Source organism: Malaya genurostris, chromosome 3, assembly GCF_030247185.1.
Source record: "Malaya genurostris strain Urasoe2022 chromosome 3, Malgen_1.1, whole genome shotgun sequence".
Lineage (NCBI taxonomy): Eukaryota > Metazoa > Arthropoda > Insecta > Diptera > Culicidae > Malaya > Malaya genurostris.
This window is the reverse complement of record NC_080572.1, coordinates 115,342,117-115,368,233: the sequence shown is the minus strand read 5'-3', so window position 1 is coordinate 115,368,233 and position 26,117 is coordinate 115,342,117. Positions and strand designations below refer to the sequence as shown.

At 36.8% G+C, this 26,117-nt stretch overlaps 1 protein-coding gene across 4 annotated transcripts; it reads right to left on the bottom strand.

Moving 5' to 3' along the window:
- Positions 1–21,960, bottom strand: LOC131435465 (F-box only protein 25). Of its 4 annotated transcripts, none has more exons than XM_058603373.1 (6): positions 21,669–21,960; positions 20,599–20,942; positions 1,161–1,214; positions 668–1,091; positions 335–606; positions 1–279 (listed from the first exon to the last, which is right to left on the bottom strand). In XM_058603373.1, exons 2-6 carry the CDS (start codon positions 20,700–20,702, stop codon positions 69–71), a joined length of 1,065 nt encoding a protein of 354 aa, XP_058459356.1. In that variant the 5' UTR covers positions 20,703–20,942; positions 21,669–21,960; the 3' UTR covers positions 1–68. The 4 variants fall into 4 exon arrangements, with proteins under 4 accessions (XP_058459356.1, XP_058459358.1, XP_058459357.1 ...); XM_058603375.1 differs by having other exon boundaries at positions 21,708–21,960; XM_058603374.1 differs by having other exon boundaries at positions 21,752–21,960.
- Between the last annotated feature and the right edge of the window lie 4,157 nt (positions 21,961–26,117).

Sequence of the window (26,117 nt, the reverse complement as noted above, 5' to 3'; positions counted from 1 at the left end):
TTTGTTGTTCCATAAAAATTTGCGCATGAGTGGCTGGTTGCGAACCGATTTGTATTTTCATATCCAAGTTACAATGAAAAATACTTGAGGAATTGGGCCGGTGGTACCGGTTGCGTTTCGGTGTTGTCATCGTTACCTGCTTCCCGTATGCGTTGCCGTATATCAGGATATTGATCGACAATACACGGATGTCCAGCCGAAGGCCAGAAAAGACAACGACAAAGCCGACAAAAGGCTAAAATTTCGGCGTATTGCAGTTCCTCCGGTACTCCGTAAGCTCTAGAATGTAAATTAAATGAAACTCATTATTCCATAAAAATATTGTTGAACCTACTTTCGAAGTGCGTGGTAAATAGCTTGCCAGTTTCGGTGACGCTCCTTTGTATCTTGAAGACACATTTTGTCCAGAATAACATCGATTTGTTGCTTGGTGAAGTGATAATGCGACAATTCCCGCCACACTCGTTGTTCAGATATTAGTGCTGCCATCAGTGACCAGGCCGACGCGGAAGCATCTAGATCTTTGTAATCTGTTATTCTAAGAATAATTTCACGAACACATTCTTCTGGCAGATCGTGTAGTTTTGGGCGTATATTTGGACCAGGCTAAACGGAACACCAAACATTGTTAATCTCTGTTCTATACGACCATGAAATAAATCCTTACTTCTTTAATTTGTATTTGACTAGCAATATCCTGAATACGTTGAATGGTTTGCACATGTCCCTCCCATAGGCTTTGGCTGCCCAGTGGTTTCCCCCAACACTTTTGATTTTCTTGGTTCACGAGGGACCGTAATTGCTGCACTAACCCTCGTAGAACGTTGATGTTTTGCTGCGAATCACTTACGTAGGTGGCAACTTCCTCCAGCATCTGCAGTAGTAAACGTTGGGCTCCACCGGGAAGACTAGTGATTCCCTTGCCGGAAACTAACAGTCGCAGCAGTGCACATACATAGTTGAATCGTCGACCATCTCGGACGGAACTACGGAAGTCTAATCGGCGGACGGCTTCTCCCAATCCATTGAAACCCGCAATTTCACGGGTACACTTCAGTGTGATGTGGCAGTGTGGTGGTATTTCTACGTCGCTGTTCATTGTTTTGAAAAACGAAAATACTATAGATTGATTTGAAAATACTACAATCGCATAATTTTACCCATTTTCGTTGTCGTTTTCGGTGTCACTCGAACTACTGCATTCGGAAATACATCTGGAAAGTAAGCGTAGAAATAATAAGTGTCAATGACAATGATCAATGTCAATTGAGAATATTTATTACTGTAGAAATGAACAATTTAACTTTATAAGGTTAGTTTCTTCTTTCAGATCTATCGACATCACACGTATACATTAAGGAAATTAGGTGTACCGAATTATTTTTGTTACTACATAAAATCAATAAATCCAACCATCATTGGCTGTTCAATTGAAGGATCCATTCCATGTCTATCTGTGATTGGACGAACATTCTATTAGAGAGAACCAGTGCGGTGAAATCTCATTTTCAATCGAATAATATAAGATGAAAATGAAATTTATGGCCGTTGACCGTCAGCGTATCCCTACTAATTCATTTGACTGTTGCTGCCATTTTCAAGTGAAGCTCCCAGAATTCATCGTCAGTTGAATAATCGTACCTAGTCATTTGAAGGTTTGCTTGCTCAGTTTCAAGTGCCAAGTAGTATAGCTCCTTCATTGTCTTCGCACTTGGTAGTAAGCAGATTATAAATGGAGTAAAGTATTAAAAATGAAAACTGAAGCAGGAAACAATTAATTTATGTGTATTCTGTGATTGATATTTCAGCTATCTGGTTAGTCTTTCATCTATTATCTTGAACCAATTCGAATTTTACATGAACCTCATTTGAAGGCCGCTCTCACACTATTGAAAGAGATATTTTGTTACTTCAGGAGATCAACTGACGGTAATTAAACTGAGTCTCGATTGAAGAGAAACGAGTGATGAACTGAATGCAGCTCGTTCGGGCCGTTAGCAAACATTGTGTGTGTCAGAGAGTGAAGTTTACTGTAGTAGAGAGATCGTCAATGTGTTCCACATTCAGTTTCAATTGAATTGAATGAAGTTTTACTGCACGAGAGAACACAAACGGAATGAGGATTGCGGGTGATGTATAAGGTGTGAACTCATCCACTATCGAAGGTATAACGCTCTTCAATACTGCCTAAAGTTCAGTTCTGCAGCCGTTTGTAATATCCTTTCTCGGCGAATACCAATTCACGTTTCGAGGAGGACGACGGATCAGATGTTCACATTGCGACAAATTCTTGAGAAGTTCCGGGAATGTAACTTGCAGAATTATCAACTGTTTGTAGATTTTAAAGCAGCACACGATGCTTTTGTGGCATTGGATGGATTGAAGCAAGGGAATAAAGACTGTACCAGAAAGTCTGGACGCAACCAAAAACCGCTGCAATTTCGCAATGGTTCAGAATCTGTCAAATGGCTGCGTCCTGTTGTTTACATTCTTCTCTAACTACTCGTGCAGTTGTTTATTAGTTTTCATTAGTTTGTTTCGAAATGCGTGGACTTTCAGTAGAACAACGTCGAAAAATTGTGTACAAGTGGTGCACAGAACGCGGACTGTCACTGAGAAAGATAGCAAAAATGGAAGAAGTAAGTCAAAAAGCCGTGCGAATTGCAATCAGGAAGTTCGATGAGGATAACACCTTATAGGATAAACCGAAAACGGGTCGAAAAAAAGGTCCTGCTAACCCTCAGTTGGAAAAACGTATACTGAAGGCGTTCGAGCAAAAGAAGGAGGTTTCAGTTCGGGATGTGGCCAAAAAAGTGGGCACTTCGAAGTAAAATGTTCTTCGTGCTAAAGAACGTATGAATCTTCGAACCTATAAGAAGCAGAAACAACCAAAACATAGTCCGAAACAAGAAGTATCGATCAGGCCGAGGGTTCGAAAGCTGTACAATACGATTCTTGCTGGAAATTTGAACTGCACGATCATGGACGACGAAACCTAAGTGAAACTCGATTACAAATCCTGTCCGGGACCACAATATTATACGGTGCGAGAAGGGCAAGTGTTAAACCAGTCTGAGACATCGATTGAAGTCGAAAAATTTGGTAAGAAAGCTATGGTCTGGCAAGCAATTTGTAGCTGCGGTAAGATTTCGAAACCCTTCATCACCACTGCTTCAATGAACAGCGAAATATACATCAAGGAATGTTTACAAAAACGACTTCTACCCATGATTCGAAGCCGCAAGGATCCTGTTGTCTTCTGGTCAAATCTTGCTTCTTGCCAGTACTCGAAATCAACGGTAGAATGGTATACTACCAAAAATGTCACTTTCGTCCCAAAAGACATGAATCCACCGAATTACCCACAACTTCGACCAATTGAGGAATTTTGGGCATTAACGAAGGCATGTCTTAGGAAACATGTCTCGGCAGCCGAAACCATTCAACAGTTCGAAAAAGATTGGAAAAAAGTGTCATAACTTGTCGCCAAGAAGTCTGTACGGAATTTAATGGGGAACGTTCGCAAGAAGGTGCGCTAGCTAGTCTACAATTGCTAAGTAGCAAATGTTGAGAATAATATTCTGTTTTTGTAGTTTAATATTATCAGTATATCGAATAAAATTTGAATATCTAACACTTGTAAATTATTTACAGCGAAATCAAAGTGCGTCCGTACTTTCTGGGACAGTCTTTACCTTGAACCAATTCGAATGTTTACATGAACCTCATTTGAAAGCCGCTCTCACACTATTGAAAGAGATATTTTGTTACTTCAGGAGATCAACTGACGGTGGTTAAACTTAGCCTCGATTCGAAGAGAAACGAGTGATGAACTGAATGCTGCTCGTTCAGGCCGTCAGCAAACGTTGTGTGTGTCAGAGAGTGAAGTTTACTGCAGTAGAGAGATCGTCAATGTGTTCCACATTCAGTTCCAATTGAATTGAATGAAGTTTTACTGTACTGCTTCTGTTAAGCCCATTAATATCGTTGGATTTCCAATGTTCAACATAGAACCTGTATGGGACAATAAGATGTTTCAACACTTTTACTGAACATTTCGCTGAAACGCAAAATTGGGTATTGTCTCTTACTTTTCACTTGTTGAAACAAAAACTCATGATGCTAAAAAATGTTACTCATATTTGAGCTTGTAATATTTTTCCCGGTTTTCTACTAAAACTCCCGACTTTTTCTCGGTCACTTGCCACCCTGAAATTATGTTGCTGCGTTATGTACAAGAGATTTTCACGATTAAGTTCTGTCCATTCATGTACAGAGTGAATTTTGAAAAAGTGCGCCATAGTAAAGTAAGACGTATTCACGTAAAAAAGAAAGGTTTATATCAGAACAGTTCTTATTAAGCTCCAATCAGTCTCCTGAAAAAGTAGCACCTTTGATCCTTTTCTACTGTAGATAGTGTAACATAGGAAATTGACACCAGATATGTCACTAATAAATGGGTTCAAATACAGAGGATTATGCAGAATATCTTCTCATCCTCAAATCTCTATATGATACATATTTATCCTGTTTACTTTATCTTCAGTTGCAATGGATTGTTTTGCTACTAAGTTATCAAAAAAATGCACATTCACTGTAGTGTCGTGCAGTTAAAAGTGACGAAAGACAAAGAAATTGTTATGAGTCATAGTGCCCTCATTATAGATAAGTTCTCAGTCATTCAGTGAACAATCCTTTATATCTCTGATAAACAATCGAGAATGTTTATTCTTTTGATAAACGTAATGGATCATTCGAATTGCTTATGATGGGTTTATCAGGGTTGTTACGAAAAATTTCAAAATCAAAACGCGCGAAATCCGCGCGATGTTGAAAACTAAAACGCGCGATATTTGAGCAAAACGTTTACACCACTATTTTTAAGCAGGTGATGCTTAGCGCAGAACTTGAAAATCCACTTGAATATAATTTAAAAATCTGCATAAGTTTGTCATAGATACACAATAAACTAATCCGTATACAACACGTCACTTAGAGGAACCCCATTAAAACGATTTCATTTTTATTCTCCATCTTTTTCGATGATAGTTAATATATATACTCTCTGATGTACGGAAAATGTAACAGTGAAATTAAATGGATGATCTGATTACATCTTTTTAATTTCAGTTCCAATACAATTTATCGCCTCCTGTTTGGCGTTTGTTTTCTGAGGCAGCGTCTTCTCCTGTTGTCCGATTTTAATTTGAATGTCTTTCTTTTTTTTCTCTTATTTTATTCTTTTATTTGGAGCAGTGAAACGCGCACTGGAGTTAGTTTCTGTCGAACTTGCTCTCCGGCAGGCATAAAACCTCGTCATCTCTTACATCAATAGATTACAATCATCCAAATGATACATTTCCTCAAATATAGTGCTTCTACAGCAACTAAATCTAATGAGGCAAAAACATGAGGAACGATTTCTTGATAACATTACGTGATAAATGGAAGTCACAAGAATTGAAACATTTGTTAAATATGCGGCACATGCTAGCAATGGGCTCGTTATATCCATAATTAGTTAAAGCATAAGAAGTCCGCAGAAAAATTGGATCAAAGATTACGACGTCGAATGTCTAATTACAGTAGCTCGGAGCAATCGATTCGCGACTGAAGTAGGTCTGCCACAAAACTAGCCTTACAAACATTGCGACGGACAGATAATAAATCGAGACCCATCAGTTTGCAGCGGTCATGGCTACTCGGTAAGTTTAAAGGATATCTCCATGGAAAACGTCAGAGAGCGAATCGGACGAGTTTGCGTTAAATCGCTTCAATACGTTGGATGTCGTTTTGGTAATAAGATGACCAGACCAAAGCAATGTACATCAGAGAATTCTTTAGTAACGCGGAAAATGTATCCTAACAGCTTAGAGGCTTTGAAAATAGTAAACTCTATGTGCCCCTTGAAATTTAACTTGGAATCCAGAAGAACACCCAGGTCCTTAACAGACGATGCGCGTTCGAGAACAGTTTATTAAATATTATAGTCGAACTTGAATACAAACTTTGTGCGACTAAAAGAGATGACGTAGCATTTAGAGACATTTAAAACCATTTTGTTGATTGTAGACCAATTAGTTAAATTATCTAACTGTTCTTGTAGCACCTCTGAGTCAGCTACAGATTTGATTATATGAAATATTTGAAGATCATCGACAAACGATAGTTTCATACACATGAACGAAAAATTTAGATCGTTGAGATACAGTAAAAAGATAAACAGTCCAATGTGACTTCCTTGAGGAACTCCAGAGGTTACAGCAAATAGTGATGTTGTACAGTCTCTTATTTTCACTATCATTTCACAACCAGTTAGATATGATCGAAGCCAATTTAAATATGATTCGTTAAATCTCAGTCTACTTAACGTGTAGACCGTTATGTTATGATTGATTTTGTCGAACGTAGCAGAGAAATCGGTGTTTATAAAATGTACTTGTAGTCGTGCTACGTATGATGAAGGAAGTGTAGGTAACTAAATTTGTGGAAGTTGAACGCTTTGGCATGAATCCATGCTGAGTCTCAGATATGCAATCAGAGCAACTATGTGTTATAAAGTTCAGAATTATAATTTCAAACAACTGCGATACAGCGCAGAAAGCAATTTCATGATAGTTGGATATTATACCCTTGTTACCTTTTTTGTCGTGAATACGATTTACTTTACTATGGGGGGCCTTTTCTAAATTTACACTGAACAAGAATAGGTATGAAATGCTCAAAACGACAAAGAGAGATTTTCTTTGTTTACTTTCTCTTTGGATTATTACGGTACTCTTAGCAATCCTTCACTCCAATTATTTACCGATAATAATAACTAAAGCCATTATCTTTGAATCTGCACTGAAGAAATTACCGAAAAAAGCAGGAATGTTTCGCAATAATCGAAAGACAAAGTAAACAAAGATAATCTCTCATTGTTACATTCGTCGCTTTGAACATTTCATACAGAAATGTAAAAATTGGCACGTTTCATTCATTCTAGCCAGCAACGTTGACAGTAAATTAATTATTTGATTAATAAAGAAATTTTTGATACTTTTCCCATTAAAATTCTTGTCCTGGAAATTAAGAAATGGAAGTATGCAAAATTCTTACAATATATCATCTTCCATTTCAGATATCCAGAAGTGTGAAGAAACACCATGTCATTTTGTATTCACGTCATCCAGTTACCAGTTTCTGACATTACCACCCAGTTCTGTAAATCGGAAACACATAGGATTTCTTCCATATTTCAGGAAAAAAATCCAGGAAGCAAAGAGCAATTGAAAATGTTGGATAGTGGAACCAACAGACTATTAGAACAATTTCTTATCACCACGGATGGAATCCTGTCGGGTCCAGCACTAGATGAACGTTTTAACTTTTTTCCTCCGCTTCTTTTCTTGTCCAACTTCGCTTCGTAAGCCTGTCGTGCAAATTTAGCTTTAAGAATGAGATTTTTATCACAAACAAAAATTGTGATAATTTTATCGACGAATACGTTATTTGCATTATTGAATGTGTTTTCACTGAGATTATATCTTCCATCAGACATCCATATCTTTGAGTGCGAAAATCTTCTTTCGATTTCCGCATTAGGTACGATTCAGACGGTTCGGCTTCTTCCGTCACCGTCATCGAAACGTCCACGTCCGTCCAGGGATGTCGTAATATCGATCGACTAATCGAGTAATCGATTATTAACCCAGATAATCGAGTAATATTTAATCGATTAGCTTTAAATTAGTATTCGATTTTTGAGCTAATCGAATAATTAAAAAAAGCCCATAGTAATAATCGAATAAATAATCGAGAAATCGATTAATAACCCAGATAACCGAATAAATTTCAACCGATTAGTTTCAAAATTATACTCGATTATTAAATAATTGAGTAATTCGAAATTTCCGACATCCCTACGTCCGTCACCGTAATTCTGATTCACACGATCCGGTTTCCTATCCGTGTCCGTCATGTCATTTTCTTACACGCAGAATTTGAAGAACCTATAGTTTCGCACAATTTTCTTCCACTAATACAAAATCTGGGAGCTTTTCTACCTTTTAATCGAACTTTCAAAATTAACTAGAAAGAGGAAAAAACAAAATAATCAGTTCCACTCAACAACGTAACGTACTTTGCAAATCTACTGATAAGTTTAATCACTTATATGTGATATATTTCGTTTAAGAGTGGGATTTTGACACCGATTACATACATAACAAACGTCAGCTCAATACCGTAATCATATGAATCGTGCATGTGTGCGATAATCACAGTCCGTCAAATATTCTTTCGGAGAAATGTTGACAGAGCTTGCCGTTGACGGACGTTGACGTTCCGGATCTCTGCTGGACAGAGATGCCAGATATTTTCATAGAAAATCTGTATAACTCTAAATGAAAACTCTGTATTTATCTGTATTCACTATAAAACCGACATTTTGAAATGAAAATGTGCTGAGGTAATGTTTTTCCAACATTTTATAGTTTTATAATGAGAAATTGAATGAGCGTTCAACATTTCTATCTCACGATACAACGACGAAATGAAATATTTTCAAATTTTCAACAAACAGAATCAATAAAACATAGTTTCATTTTCAAATACTTCCAAAATGTTGACTTGGTAAGTTGATGTAAGATCTCAGTTCTCAATTTCAAATACTAACACAATTTTAGGATATTCAATATCAATTTGTGATTCACCCATTGATTACGGAACATTTATCTCGTCACCACTACCAAAAGCGTCCTTCATACGCGACAATACTATTGTCAATACAGCATTGACAATACTATTGATCGTGTAGTGGAAACTTAATCGAATTGATGAAAATATTATCAAAAAAACAAAACTGCTCATCAATCCAACAACACTTTCTCACCAGATTCGAAACTGTTTAAGGTGTGCAATGAACTCTTTTCTCAAGATTTCAATATTCAGTACAATATTTAAATCTCCAAACGCTAGATTTTTTTTCGAAAAATGCGAACACAAATTACCAATCTAGTTGGATTGACGGTATTGACAACACTTTGGATTGACAATAATATTGTATAATAAGTGGCCTCTGTGACCCCCTCAGTCGAAAAAAAAATAATTTGTTCTCTCCAATTTTTTAGGTATCTGTATAAATCTGTATTGAGTTTAGGAAATCTGTACAAAATCTGTATTCTGTATGAAATCTGTATGCGCATGTAAAAATCTGTATAATGCAGATAAATCTGTATAAATGGCATCTCTGCTGCTGGATCGTGTGAATGCGCAAAGGGAAAACTCATTTGACTAATTTTGACGGAGGCTGACGTTCCGGTGACGGAAGAAGCCGGATCGTCTGAATCGTACATTAGAATGGGACAACGCAACGTTTTTGTAATTCCTGGTAACAGCTCTGCTTAAATAGTCATATGTACAACTCGAAGATTGGAGAGTATAAAATCGTAGTTTTGTCTACTGAAGAAAACATTTGCTAGAGTCGCATCCTCGTAAACTTTGGTTTTATCAAGGTGGAAATTCACCATTTCGGTCAGCTCGACCTGCTGTCTAGATTGCTGAAACGTTCCCCATCTTTAATTTTTTGGGTTTCATAAAACTCACAAGCTTCAAAAATATGTAAATAACTTTTTTTCTCGAACAAATGATTCACATCTCTGAAATAATGTTCCTTGAAATTCGCCATCGCATCAAAATCTGAGCAGAAACCGCGCGAAATCCGAAACCGCCCGACCGTAACAACCCTGGGTTTATTTCCATTGGTTGTATTATTGATTGTACAATCAGATAGCTCAACACTAATCTGGGTGGCGCGAGTACCAATATCTTTCTGCACGGTAGTGTACAGAAGGTTATCAGGTCAATGACAATGCACCAATTTTGTTCCTTGTTTCCATCAGTGGGTGGTGCTTTGGCGTTTCCCGTGCATTTCGCCGAAAATATAGGTCAAGGAAATGGGCTACGAGTTTTCCACTTAAATCGACTTTTCAAACAGACTTGCTAGCTTCCAGCAGGAGCTGGTCAGGTTTACTACGACGACTGCTTTGGCTAACCGAATGCAACCGGCAATGAAAAAAGCATAGTAAAGTGTACATCTTCCAGATGACCAAGTTCATTTCTACAGCTTTGTTTTTCGCCATCGAAGCATGTGATAGCGATGGCCAAAACAGTGGAAAACGGTTTCTGCGTTTTTTTTTAGTTTGTTCAGTGAGGAAACATCACGGCCAAAGGCCCCCAATAAACGATTGTTGCAATAGCAATGATCACATGGCGAGAGGCACCATGAAAATAATTTACGAAACATTCACCTCAATGTGCTAATAGTGCTCTGTTTTTGTAGCATTGTGTGGCCGAAATGGAAGTCAGCTTTATCTGTTTCTTACATAGCAACAATTCATACGTTATGACGCTTGAAAACGATAATAATTATGAGTTTTATATTGGCTATGGATTTTCCAGTTGATTGATTTTTTTAATCGCGAATAACTCCTAGAAATACATCTAAAAAATAATCTTTTTGTTTGATTGATCAAAAGTATGACTTTTTGATTCGATTGATTTACAGCCAAAATCAATTACTTGATAATGAAATCAAGTATGGTAAACGTACCAGTGTTGTAACTTGTAACACATGGATCAATAAGTCCCGAGACTAATAATGGAAACAACATTTTTTTTTATTCATCAACATAATCACCTTTTAGGGTGATACAATGGTCCCAACGTTTTTTTTTTCGATAAACTGCTTTCTGAATCATCGACTCGTTGCTGTTTTTGTTCCATCGAAAGCAATCGCGGCACCCACTTGGAAAAAACCTTTTTCATGCTCAATTTTTCATAAAGGATAGTAATACACTTCCATATGATATCTGTGTCATCTCAGCAATCTCACGGAGCTTAACTTTACAATCTTTCATTATAATTTTTGTCACTTCACTCACATTTTCCGGTGTAACGGCTTCCACAGGTCTACCCGAGCGTTCCGCGTCATTTATGTCGGTACAACCACGTTTAAACTCGGCGAACCAACGACAAATCGTTGCTTTTGATGGACAAGAGTCCGGATAACATTTTTCAATCCATTGTTTCGCTTGCACGGTGTTTTTACCCATTAAAAAACAATGTTTTATCAAAACACGAAACTCGGTTTTTTCCATTTTTTAAACAAACTACAAAACGACTTTACTCCAACCTCGATAACTCTGTTTCTGGTCGGATCGACTTAAAAATTTGACCCGTTTCAAGGAAAGGTTAGTACTCTAGAAAGACGTGGTTACTGGTTTACTACGAGCGCCATCTTTGCTTTAGTCTAGGGACTTATTGATCCATGTGTTACTCAACTTTACATTGACATTGTTAAAATATGTTCTCCTGTTACATTTCATGATAGTCACATAATGCGACGGTACCTCAACTCATCTCACCTCTGCTATGCTCTTATACTTAAACTATAAGTTAGAGTGAGATTTGCCTCCATCGACTCTAAGAGTAAGATGAAAATAGGAGCATTCGCTTCGAGTTTTTGCATCGCAAAAACAGCAAAATTGAACAATTAACCAACTATTTTACCGGCGGTATTGCTTCTTTGAGTCAAAGCAAAGATATTGTATTCGATTTTACAACAATTGGTTAACTAAAAGTCGACTAATCCTCAGAATAACATCGCCACTCTACTAATGAGAAGGCTATTGATACAATAGCCCTTAATAGAATTGAACAAATGTTTTTTTATGGGACTAAAGGGAATACGGAATTACATCACAAAAAAATATTAGACAAAACTCCCCCCATTCAACAGATCGTTTTCAAACTTTCTAGGAATCAAATCAAATATATTGTTTTACTTTTTCTATACTACTACTTTCAATACCATATTCAAATGCACAAACCTTCCGCTTAAAATAGCGGAAGTTCGCTGCCTATCCCGGGGTTTCACGCACTTTACCCAAAATTGTGAGAAAACGGGGAAGAAAACGGAAATTCCAAGAACATACGATTCTAGATAATTAATTTTTCTATCGATTCGTATATAAATTGTGCCTGATAAACATATTTATCGAAAGATTTCGTGCGAGTTATAAAAATAAATGAGTTTTTCCCTATTCTTTCGCACGCACACAATGTCAACGCATGCATTGGGGTGTGCAAAATGCTACATGCGATAGACGCTAACAACATTTCTTTTGTTTTCGTTGTCCGTTCTCTCTGTGTAAACGTTGAATAAAGATGAGTAGAAAATGTAAGTAAGTGTTACTACTTTGTAAAATAATTTCTATTCATGTTTCAGTAGAACCAGAAATCAGTAATGATTTTCATCGCTACTAGCTTTGACGCTTTGTTGAAAACGTAGCACATCCCTACATATGCGAGTTGTTTATAGCGAGGAAAGGAAAAAAGAAAACCAAATTTTAACAAAACTCGCACGAAATCTCGCGAAAGAAAAGCTTTCTAACTGATATTTTTCGCCAAATGCATAGTAAAATCATTTACCTACAATCGTATGTTTTTGATTTTTCGTGAATCGGGTTAGTATTTTAGAAATTTGCAATTTAGGGTGAAATTTCGGCGACAAAGCAAGAGGAAGCAGTGAGTTGTCTTGCTTCGACCTGACCACGGCGAAGCGCTACCTTAACACTACTCATAAGGTTTTGTACAGAGCTGCAAATTGTCAGTCATGCCAAATGACCTTGACAGACTGACTAAAATTATCGTCAACTGTAATCGGTACGATCAGTGTCTGTCAAATGAGATACTCGATAGTTCAATGACCAAGTAGAAGTATACTCAGTCAAAGACAGGTGACGTATTTTGTTCTCTCTCTCTCATTCTCCTATTCCCTGTTGAAGTGAAAAAATTCCATGAAAGTACTAACATAAACATAAATTGATAAAGTTCATTGTTCTTTGTAAAAAGTCATTGGATTTCGGAGTTTATTGGTGTACATGAATATAATTCAATGTTTATGCTGCTTGATTAATATTTAGTCACATCGTAATCGAACAGTGACAGGAGAAATGAAGATAATATCAATCGCATCGGCAATCAATGAGCGTCCTGGTGAGTACAATATCAAGAGAATTTAAGTTATGACAGATCGGCTCTCAGACACTCAATATATGATGATTGGTAGAGCATGGTAGGCAGCAGTCCAGTGACATAAACTTTCCAACCTTCGTCGGGCAAAGTTGCTCGTTGATAGTGACATTTAGCAGCTCTGATTTTGTACAACATTTGGGCCAATATTCTTTTTGCGTGGAAATCCATTTGTACCACTACAAAACATCTTTCAAGTAATGGCACGAGGCTGAATCCTACCAGAAACGCGTAAGACCATTGTGTGACCTTAGAAGTGAAAGTAGACGCTTTTGGAGGCATATGTATGCGTGCCTGTTGATCGTACCGGTTGTCGCAAATAGACCAGGCCTTCCGAATGCTCATGCGTGCACAAGTGCGACTGCGAGAGCGCACCGAAAATGTGTGTGTCGCATATTCATCCTGTGAGCGTGAGCGCCGACTCAAAGAGCAAACCAAAAGAGTGTAAGAGACGCGTAGCGAGCACATAGAAACGGGATGTGCTGCTTGAAATTTCAGAGTATCGCATTTTCTTCTGCGCGCGACTCGTGCGCTTTGGTCTCACGAGACAGCGCACGAGATTTTTGATGAGCGCAGCTTGTGTGCTATGTGAGCCACAGTAAGAGCTGCTGTTATAATTATTTTTTCGTGGCTAGAGCGGTTCGTGCGACTTGTGTCCTATCCTAAAGGAAGAGATGAAGAGGATGAAAATAACGTACAAGCCGCTCGTAGATCGCATGAAACGAGCGCGCCGCGCTTTCTCATGCGACGAGAGCGCTTGAGCCTCGTTCTTGGCAGAATGCGATGAGACTATACAACGAAGCGTGCATCAGTTTCTGGTGCGGTACGTAAATGTGCCAAAGAGCTCTCTTGAGAGCGGCAAAAGTACGTCGCATGCGCGTGGTTGTCTTATGAGAATAAGAATAAATTTGTTTCAGTGCAAAATAAAGAGCGCGCGTGCATAAGGCCTGAAATAGACATAAGATAAGACTGCAAAGCAAAGTCCTGGAATTACATTCCTTTTGTGGAATGTGGCATTTCTGTTTCAACAGAATTCGCAGTCGATTCTAACATACAAAACCATTGCATGGCTAGCACTACGATCCTACTGACACTAAGAATCCTTACAGGTCGGGACTCGAACAAACGACAACTTGCTTGTAAGACCAGTGGTATGCATTGTACCGCCAACGTTCTGTTTTTTGGATCTTTTGATCCCTTTTTGCATTTTTTAAAAGTCTGAAAAAAATACAGCGCAATGTACCAAATCAAAATCAAAATTGTAAGTGCGAATAAAAAAAATCGAAAATTTTGAACATTTTTTTCACATGAAATACATTTTGAAAAATTGTGGAAAAAATCAGAAAGGTTTCCCATAATTCCTAAAATATTCCTGAATTTTTTCAATTTTTCTGCTGGATGTTTTTGAAAAATTTAAATAACATGAAAATCAGAACCACCCTAACTCCACCAGTATGGCAGTTAAAGGGTAATTTTTTTTTGAAAATCATCTCCAATATAAACCCTTTCAAACAGCGTATATAAATTTTTCTTCTGTTTGGGGGCAGTTTTTATATGCTACACCCTTTGGCCAATTTTCACGGAAAATGATTAATAATAATGGAGAGTTTTAGTAAGTATTACTAACTACACTACATCATATCTGCTAAATCGATTTACTTTTCTGGTGTGAAAAGTGAAAGTTTTGTCTTTCTGTGAGGAGTCAAGTCAAGTGAATTTTTTTATAAACCTCCCACTCTCCCCCACACCAAAGGCTCGTATTTGAGCCCCCTGTAATGGGCACGATTTTCAGTCATTGGCAACAACAATTACAAAACAAATATTGAATTACTACTATACTATAACTAAAATGGCTGAAAATATTAAATTTTTTGAAGTAACATTAATAAATAGAGAGCTGTGTAAATATGACAAAAAACGAAAAGTGTGTTTCTAGTGGATTATTTGTCCTTTTAGAGAAGCATATATATTAACAATAGTTACAATTTAGGTGATTCTAACACGTTGAATTAATAATTACATTTAGCTGTTTGTAGACGGTTTACATATAACACGTAGGATAAAAGACACAAAAATAACACGTAGGATAAAAAACACAAAATACATAATGAGTAACTTTATAGAGTACTAATTGGCGTATACGAGTTCTTTAGTAGTTTTTGATGCTGGATTTGAATGAGTGACGATGTGTGATGTTCTGTATTTCTCTGGGCAGTTTGTTAAATATTGCTGTAATTCGTTTCTGACCAATATTTGAAAATGCACGTGATCGCGATTCGAGGTATTTATTGTTAAATTGTGAACTGTCTCTGTATTATGTATTATGTTGTGGATTAAGATTAATGTTTGTTCATCGCAGATACCTAGAATGGGTAAGATTTTTTGAGGAAGATCTGTATAAAGCTGAACTGTAGGAAATAGAAAGGGTAGATCGAATATTATTCTGATACAATGGTTTTGTAATATTTGCAATCTTTTCAATTTTGACTTGCAGGCTCTACCCCAAACTATAATGAGGTAACTCAAGCAAGGATGAATATGAGCGAAATAGAACAGAATAAGTGTCTTCCATGGTAGAAAATGACTTACACGTTTTAAAATTCCAGACAATAGTGAGATTTTCTTTTCGATTTCTTTTATATGACGTTCCCAAGACAACGTAGAATCCAGATGGATGCCCAAATATTTAAAAACTTCCACTCTTTCTATAACATTTTCTTCAATAATTAAGTTGTGGAACTAACAAGATCTTTTTTTGTCACTAACTTTTTCGTTCCCCCTCCCCTGTCTCTTCACCATCTCGATGGTAACAAATTAGATCTCTGTCATTTTCAAACATTTTGTTCCCACATCCCCTTTTTACCCCGTTTCCACAATATTTATTTTCTTTCTCATTCTCTTCCGTAACATCACCATCACCGCCCACGGCCAGCGATTAATATTTACCAACGCCATCTGGAAGACTCGTGCAATATTGAATACATCGACCACTGCCGATCGCCAGCTGAACGCTGGATTTTCGAGAAGCTAAGATCACATATTCTAATTATACTATTCTAGTTTTAAGTTAGTCATTAATTAAGATTAGAAAATAACCTTGGCATCTTAGAGCTTAAGCAGTGTACCTAAAAATATATTGTAATATTGAAAAAAAAAATAATTAAGTTGGGAAGAACTTTCCTAGGTGATCGGAACATGACATATTTAGTTTTTTGTAGGTTCAAAGAGAGCAGATTTTTAGAGAAGTATTCTTTAAAAATTCACAAATAATCTTGGAATAACAGAGAGATTAATCTTGCATTTATCGTTAACATATAGCAAGAACGGTAAGGGCCCGATATTACTTGGTGCGCCAATGCTTACTAGTTTTGAAGAACTTGTTTCTCCATCGATTGAAACATATTGAATTCTGTTTGCTAAATAGCTTCGGAATATGCGTTATTAGCAATCCCTCTAATCCCATATTTGGCCAGTTTACGAAGCAAGGCCTTTTTTTTAATCTAAAAATAAAGCACCCACATATCTTTTGCAGTCCGTTACTCCTAGAATATTATCTATGAGCTCAGTCATAGCAACGGTTTTGCTACTTCTGCTTCGAAAACCATATTGCATGATATAGAGTATTTTGTGATTTTCTAGGAAACAACCTATACGGCTTATCAGCAATTTTTCAAAGATTTTGTTAAAAAATGAGAGTGTCGCTATAGGTCGGTAATTATCGGGTATTGCAGAGTCACCTGATTTTGAAATTGGAACAACTTTAGCAACTTTAATTCTCTGCTAACTTGGAACCAACTGTAACAAAGAATTGAATTTGGTATAGTAATTTTATATTTTATATTATTGAACAGTAAATCACTATTCATAAATAAATGAACATTTTATAAGATGTTTGTTTTAAATTTATGTGCTCCCTTCATTTCACGGGTTACCGGAAAATGGAAGTACTTTACAGTTCACGGCGTTAATATATTTACGGAACGTTTTCCGAACGTCGGAAATTAATGATGAACAAGTCAGTGTAATTATGACAGTAAGCTTTCAGAGCAGTTCAGATGTTCAGTTGTTCGAAAGCCAAAATCCATTAAAATGTAGCCAACATCCATGAAAATAAATTGGTATATGAAGCTAAAGCCGTTTCGTTTAGCCATCAACTGACAAGATCTGTAAACTAGAATATCTTATTCCCCAGTTTGAAAAAAAATTCACTTCTTTTCTCATGACCACTTTTAAAAAAAAACCGGTAATAAATCACCTAGTGGTGTAACGATGCCTTTCTCATAAACAGGATCTTGGAACGAGTATAGCCGCAGCAGTTTTCCCCACTCACAAGACATTTTGGCACTTCACTTTAAACGACGGTTTGAAATTTTTAGCATTCATCACCTAGAAAACCGGAACTGGAAGTCGGATTCAGATTTAATTTGACAGCCACCAACTAGAAGTTGTTTTATTTAAATCTGAACGTAAAAATCGATATGGCCATTTTTGAGAAATCGGATTCAGTTCTATTTACGCCGTTTTTCATTGAAAAACACTGGTGGCGTGGATTGCTCTGATTTTGCACTTTTGAGCAGAAATGCAATATTTTGACGGTGTTTAATTGCCATTTCTGCTCGAAAGTGCAAAACCAGAGCAATCCACGCCACCAGTGTTTCTCAATGAAAAACGCCATTAGTTTTTGATCATTATTCTCGGTACTTCTAGGACCAGAAACCGATAAAACTAAGATGAAATTTATAAATCAATTTTATGTAGTTATTTAGGGGTTTTGGTACCGCATGGGTACCGTTTTTGTGCTAAGTGCACATAACTATGTTCTATTTCTACGTTTCGCCTTCGGCTCATCTGTTGACGGGCGGAACGCTGTAACGTACACACTAAGATTTAATTTCTTTGTTCGGTAATATTTTTGACGAGAACTTTCGGTAATCTATAGAAATAACCGATATTTCGGTACATGGGTTTTATTTTACAACAATTATGCAAATTTTCACCGAAGGATCAGTTTAACGTAAATTTTCATTACAGAATTCTGTATTAGATATACAATTGATACGGTAAACCTGAACAGTCGCCGAATACGGTAAAAATCATACTGTCCGTTTGGTAAAGTTATCTTTCAATAACCGAACTTCTGTAAAAACTGATTGTCATGACACTAACTGTCAAACAGTTATTAAAATATTCAGTGAGTGTCTTTTTATTAACCAAACGAAAACAATGCTGAAGGGTTCATCGAATCGATTGAGGTACAGGTGATAAAAGTTTTTAAGACATTAGAGCCACTAACAGCTTTTTGTTTACTTATAGGCAGAAAATAATTGTGTATCACTTGTCCACTTGCTGCCAACACAAATCGTTCAAGGTTAATTTTTGTTGAACTCGACGGATTGTGCAGTGTTTTGGAAGGCGCTCATAATTCCGGCCAGTCGGAACATCTGACACTTTTTAAATTTCTCGTGGAATAAAACCATTTTCTTCATTCGTTTTTGTGAATATGTGTTGTTTTTTGAAATCCGAAAATCCAGAATTTCAACCAAAGGAAAACAAACAAACAGAAATTACCGAACAATCTGTTAGATCTATTTGGTTTACAGTTTACGGTAGTTGTTTGACAGTTCAGCAATTACCGAACGATCGGTAATGAATTCAATTACCGAACGTTCAGCTGTTGAAAATTCGGTAAAAAATTACCGAATACTGCGAAATTTTCTAAGTGTGTAGTTTCGTTTCGTTCAACGTAGCATTCCGATGCAAATAGCATTAACTTTACGTCTGCTCAGCGGTTTCCGTTGAACCGTTAGGTGGCGTTGACAGTTCATCATAAACTGCTGACGCACTGATGAGCCTAATGTTGAAACGTATAAATAGAATTTTAAGTAGTCTTCAAGGGTTTGGATAAATCTAACCATATTATACAAAGTGCATATAACCATTTTCTTCTTGTTAGGTTTCGTCATTGATTTGTCAGTGCAGAGCAGTTCAAATTTAACTGCTGATGCAACCATAACTGTTCAATTTGAACCGTGAAGCAGACCTAAACCGTCACTTCTGAGTTGTCAGAACAGACATAACGTAACGGCTAGAGGAGGAGGCTGATTGTCAACGGTAATCAGTTGCCTCACTTAGGGTCCATCTTTGAACTTTTCGAACACGCGGCAACCGTAATTTATCGAGAAGTAAAAAACCACCATAAACGCGAGTTTTTTATGTATATTTTATATTCCCTGCAGCTAGACACTTTCCTTATTAGTTTTTGAGGATTGACACGAAACGACGAATAAATCCTATACCGTATTGCTTTGAGAAAAATTTTCCGATTTAAAAACGCATCATAACCAACCGAATCCTGTCACTTTTTTTCACCGATTCGATTTACTCCAGATGTCTTTAAATTGGTAACCCTTGCCATAGAAAATGCAGGCTGAGTGAGAACAATCACCTGAAAATACACAAACACATGTTCGAAATCATATGTTTTTTGTTTTATTCGTAAAGTTCTGTTAGTGTTGGTTAAGTACTACGATCTCGTTGGATGAAGGACAGAGATTGCATACTCCAAACTACCAGCCAGGGATGTCAGATCTACGGAAATCTCCATAGATCTACGGATTTGAACATTTTCTACGGATCTACGGATCCGTAGACAAAATCTACGGAAATTGGATTTTCTTCTAGGGAAATCTACGGAAATTTAAATATATTAACGGGGAACTACGGAAACTAGTTTTGTCTGGCGAGCAACAAAAATAGAGCTTCCGAGAAAAATGCCAATCTACGGAAATGACACTACTGCTATCTGGCATCGCTGCTACCAGCTGGCTGTTAGTCTCAGATCTGATGCGCTCTTGTTAGCACGTTCTCTCAATCAAAACTCTTACGCATACAGATATAGCTTTTGTTGACGTTCTCTGTCAACGACCAGATAGAAAACTTCAAACCAGTCCAGTACAGCGCGGAAATGGCGGATCAGGTGTAGGTGGAATGTAGGAACCGTCACTTTTAGCCCTCGTTAAAAGTAGAGGAACAAAGAACTGTATGAATTTTCTGCGAAAGTCAGTTTTTGGCGGATGATTTTTCGATTTCGTATAGGAATACTTAGAAAGCTTTGTGTTGGAATAAGTTTTTATTTTCATTTTGTTGAAGCTCCAGTAAAAATGGAAAAAGGCAAAAAATATGAAAGAACCATACGTATTGTATATTTATAGAATTTAATTTTACTAAAAATATACTGGATGAATATAAAATTTCATAGAAAGAAATCACAACAAACAGTAGACTATTTCCGACATTAGATTTTGAAGATTTTTTTGCGCAGTAAATGAGCGGTTGAATAAATGGAGCTTTTGATAAGTTAATCTTTAGAAAGTAAGATGCTAAGTGTTGCTTACAGAAACGAGCTAAGAAGCGGTATTAATGCCAATATAATTGAAACATTTATTATATGCTATTTATTGAGCTAAAATTACCAGAGGTCTGACGAAACAAAAACAAAATATCTAAGCATCCGATTCTTACCTTTTTCGCTTGACACATTCCAGCACCTTCAGCTTTTCCCAACCTTCATCCGTTTTCACCCAAGCTTCACCAGGTGATCTCCAATCCTTCGAAATAAATGGCATTTTTTGCGTTTCTTAGATTCGCGTGTTTCAACTAAGCGTGCGAGTATTGCAATTAAAAAAACAGTTAAAGAGTAAATATACTCGCTCACTATTTTGTTCACTACTGTTTCACAACCAGGCCCGACAGAAAAACTCCTCAATTTGTGAATGTGGCTCTTTTCAATTTATCTTTACCTTTCACTCTATAATTACTTCCTGATTGAATTTTCCGTTGTCTGAGGTTTGGTTTCTACTCAGTTTCTAACAGAAAAAAATATAAATATTAGTAATTCCGCTTCTTTTACAATGCACTGTTCAATGTAATTTAAAACATGTGTAGAAAAAATGTGGTTGACTACTCTGGTTATAAATGGGGGCAATGATGGGCCTACTATTTGTCAGAACGGTTTCTCACAAGTGCAATATCCGTAGCGAAAGCAGGGTTTGCAGTACCAAATAACATTTACTTCGCAAAGCTAAGGTAGGATACTAGATTCCAACGCGGAACTTTACATTTAGTTTCAACAGATTTCGTAGTCGATTCGAAAGTGTACATGACCTTTGCATGGCTAGTGCTACGATGCAATTTATGAAACATGAAATAAATGATTATGATCTGCTATAGCTCACTACAAAAAAGATAAGAAATTAAGTTCATTCTATGAGTTGTGCATGATGATGAAGTAGCTAAACAGTTTTAATGTTCCAATCTACAATTGCTTGGTTTAAATTTGTTATTTTGAAAAAATTTGAAAAATTTTGAAAAAAAAATGGAGTGCATTCTTATTTGGTCTGAACGTGTGAAAGCGGTACTGAAAATCCCATCATCGCACTAGAACGAAATTTCCTCCTAAAACTCTATTTATATCGTTGGCACCTTTCTTTGGATCACTAAGGAAAAATTCAGTCTGCTAGTTTTCTTCCATTTGCCGTCTTCAATGAGTTAAAAATGGCCTCTGCTCAATTCCATTAACTTTAGATTTCTACCTCGCGTTTAAATGCGTTTTTTTTTCAAGCACCACATACGATTTTTAGATTTTCACTTGCGTAATTTTCCGTAGTGGCAATACCTATTTTTCGTTTTCGATCCAGCAAAAACTTGACGATGCAAATTCTTCACACTGTTTGGTTGATGTTATTCGTTTTTTTCTTGAAGAGGCCCTTGTTTTCCCTGCTGTTTCAACAGGCAACAAAACAACCTCTCGCCACGCACCGAAAAGAAATCGCGTACTTGCTCACTACACGACCTATGAACAGAATGATGAAAATTTTAAATTCGCGACTTGAATCTGATGTTGCTCGCATGTGCAGAATGTGTATTGGTGAGTTTTATTATTCTCTCCAGATTAGATCAACGGTGAGAGATTATTTTGACTCTCTATTCTCATTAATGTGAACACAAGGGTTACCATAAAAACTGATTAAAAAAAAACAAAAATTATCCCGTTTATTTCCGATGAGAAATTCCGATAGATTCTGTAATTATTTGCTGGGATGCGGTAATTAGTGAGAGTGGATTATAATAATAAACAAAACAAAAAAATTCCCTTTTTTCTATTTCTCGGTTAACTTTTCGAAAGGGCGTATAAGCAAGTGACAGTTTCTCTTTGTTTACTTTCTCTTCTATCAAGCGGTTTCTACGTTTATCTTTGCATGAAATGATTCCCGAAACTTTCGACTTTCAAACAGAATAGTGATATCAAAGAAAATCATTTTAATCACATCACAATAATCGGAAGAGAGAGATAGTGATTAACTGTCACTTGCTTATACGCCCTATTGAAAAATCAACCGAGATTTCTCGGTTAATTTTTCATTAGGGTGTATAAGCAAGTGACAGTTTCTCTTCAATCACTCTCTCTTTCGATTATTATGATGGGATTGAAAAGATTTTCTTTGATATCACTATTCTGTTTGAAAGTCGAAAGTTTCGGGTATCATTTCACGCAAAGAGTTGAGTGATGAACGTGGAAACCGCTTGGTAATTAATAGAAAAGAAAGTAAACAAAGAGAAACTGTCACTTGCTTATACGCCCTTTTGAAAAATTAACCGAGATTTGTTCTCTTTTTGACAGCCGAGACCGCTAACACGCTTAGAAATAGTTACTTAAAAATGAGTAAGATCCCACACATGTACAGAAAAAGTTGAAAAAGAGTAATTAGCACTCAATTTTTGAGTGAAATTTTATTCCACATATACCAAATTTGAGTAAAAATTGCTCCTTATCTGAGTGTATTGTATTAAAATATCCCGCTTGTGAGGAATTCTGGCAACCGTCAGAAGGCTGGCTGCATTATGGCTGCTATCAAAATTGTCCAGGCGAAATTGCGTCATTATCTCGTCCTTGAAAAAATAAAACCAAGACGCTTAAAATGTAGAACCGATTCAAAACGGTTCTGCCAATCTTGTATTACAAAAATCCGACAGAAAAGAACCGTTAATAACCGCTAGGCGAAATTCTCTGCCGGAAACGGTTGTTGCATTGTTGCCAGACTTTTGCCGGAACTCTGGCAGAATTCCGGAATAAATGGCTGGCAGGCATAGCCAGCCGTCTGGGGGGAAATCTGCCCGCCACGTACAAGTGGGATTGAGTAACTCACAGGTAATACTTAAAATATCCCTACTGTGTTTATTTATTATTCCGTTTACAATTGATTTCTAACTTCGAGACATCATATCAAGTGGCGGTCGCTTGGAGTAGTATGTAAATCGCATATTATCATACATGTTAGTAATGCTCAGACACCAATCAGACACTTTTTCCCTCGACTCATCCCGTCATTTCGATAATGTGGTCGTTTTGCCGAAATCAGCAAATTAATGATATCAACTTACCGACATCTCCGTAAACAACTTTTAGACAACCGAAATTCGGTGATTCATCAAAGTAGCCATTTTTCTTCAGTGCAAAACTGAATGATGTAAATAAGTGGATGAGTTCATATGTGGAATTAGCTGCAAATAAAAATTGAATTCGAATATAGCGATATGTTTCGTGATATTAAGAACAAGTTTGTTCAATGTTCGACGATTATTCTTGACAAGAAATCCCTCAGAGCATAAACGGGATAAAGATTCTCGCAACGCTAATCTACTGCATGGAATTGATTGGACTCCGGTATGACATATTTCTTTAAATATTCAATGTTTTATTGAGCCATTACGTTCGTTGTAGCCGGAATCTGATTTTCTGCGGAAAATCGAATTATGTCTCTATTGTAAATAACATGGAAGTTCATCCATTCTACGGCGTATATGTTTGGCAATATTTTCTTCATGTGACATATTTTTCCTTATTCTAAATTTCCTAGCCTATTAGTTCATCAGCCAACATAATGTTGAAATAAATAAATCAATGATAACGAGTTTTAACTGGAATGTTTATTTCATATTTAATTTTTTTTAATTAATTGCTTAAAATCTCGGCATTAGCTCACATGTTTGAACACCGATAATTTCGGTAATTTGTTTTCGAATGCCACGAAGATTTCGGTAATATAAACTTAAAATCTCGGCAAAAGAAAATATTCTGTCAAATAAAAATACCAAGAATTTCAGTTGTTTTAATGTTTACCGAGCACTCGGCTGGTAAAATCTCGGGAAAAAATCTTAGTGCTAAGAGTTTTGCGAAATTATAGGTAGTTTGAGAGTAGCCTTTTCGATCGTATTGAACATATTTGTTTATTCTGATTTACAGAATTTTCATGCGCCAGAGCCAGGTTTAACAGTTAATCATGTAGAGCAGGGGTTCCCAAAGTGGTTGATATAGACTCCTTGGGGTGGATATCATTTTCGACTCTCTATTGTTTGATAGAATTTGTTATTTGAAATATTTACGCTAAAAAAGTTGTGTTTATTTGACCATCCGCAGAAATTGGAAAGTATTTTACATCAATATTGAAAAAAGGAAGAAATTGAATTTAAAAAAAAAATTTTTGATGGGAGCCTGAGGCCTAAGTTACCCGCTTGTGAGGAATTCTGGCAACCGTCAGAAGGCTGGCTGCATTCCGGCAGCAGTCAAAATTGTCCAGGCCAAATTGTGTCATTATCTCGCCGTACGTGTCAGCGCTGCCAACTATACCGATTTCTCGGTATTTATACCGATTTTTGGACTCGGTACAGGAATACAGATATGCTCTCTCAAAATACCGATATTTCAATTTTCATACAGATAAATACCGATTTTCAGTTTTTGTGTTGGATTCCATAGGGGTAAACCAGGTCGAGCGACCTTTTTTTTTTGGTCGCAAAATCTGTTTCCGCACTAAATCGATGTTTGATTTTTCGAGAAAGATATTGTACAGATAGATTTTTACCCTAAATACAGATTTTTGGAAAAAACAGTTGACAGCACTGGTACGTGTCTTGTTTATTTCCCTCCTCTTTCATTTTTCTTTTTTTTTATTCGACTTCATTTGATATTCGTCAATCCCGCATGTACGTACGTACAAAAAACTAATCTTGAGACGAGGTAAATGAGATTGAAATATGGGTATGTTTGGTAGTGAGAAAGCAATGTTATTAGCAATAACATTTTCCATGATTAGTAACACATGGATGACTGCCGCTTCGACTCTGGAGTGTAGTGATGTATCCATGTTTCGTTCATGGTCACGTAACGACGCAAGAAATCTTTTTTGTTGCGAGTAAATAGCGATAACCTGCTTTCTGAATCATCGACTCGTTGCTGTTTTTGTTTCATCGAAAGCAATCGCGGCACCCACTTGGAAAAAACCTTTTTCATGCTCAATTTTTCATGAAGGATCGTAAATATACTTCCATATGATATCTGTGTCATCTCAGCAATCTCACGGAGCTTCACTTTACGATCTTTCATTATAATTTTTGTCACTTCACTCACATTTTCCGGTGTAACGGCTTCCACAGGTCTAACCGAGCGTTCCGCGTCATGCTTTAGTCTCGGGACTTATTGATCCATGTGTTATATATGAAGGGCAATAACTTATCGCCTTTCATATGTATCTTTTATTGAAAAAATAAAACTAAGACACTTAAAATGTAGAACCGATTCAAAACGGTTCTGCCAATCTTGTATGGCAAGAATCCGACAGAAAAGAACCGTTAATAACCGTTAGGCGAAATTCTCTGCGGAAACGGTTGTTGCATTGTTGCCAGACTTTTGCCGGAACTCTGGCAGAATTCCGGAATAAATGGCTGCCAGATATAGCCAGCCGTCAGGGGGAAAATCTGCCCGCCTCGTACAAGTGGGTTGTTTATTTCCCTCCTCTTTTTCTTTTTTTTATTCGACTTCGACTTCGACATTATTGCCAGACTTTTGCCGGAATTCTGGCAGAATTCCGGAAAAATGGCTGGCAGACATAGCCGTCTGGCACGACGTTAAATACACTGGTGGCGTGATAAGACAGTTTTGGTTGTGCTGGTAATTTTCTCACGAAATTAATGGCGTTTTTCAT

What these genes read in the sequence shown, in the direction of transcription:
- LOC131435465 (XM_058603373.1), bottom strand. Translation starts at nt 20,702, where the DNA reads ATGCCATTTATTTCGAAGGATTGGAGATCACCTGGTGAAGCTTGGGTG. An exon ending in GAATGTGTCAAGCGAAAAAG is followed by an intron (nt 1,215 to 20,598) that starts GTAAGAATCGGA and finishes CTTACTTTCCAG; the next exon opens with ATGTATTTCCGAATGCAGTA. An exon ending in ATTTACCACGCACTTCGAAA is followed by an intron (nt 280 to 334) that starts GTAGGTTCAACA and finishes TTTACATTCTAG; the next exon opens with AGCTTACGGAGTACCGGAGG.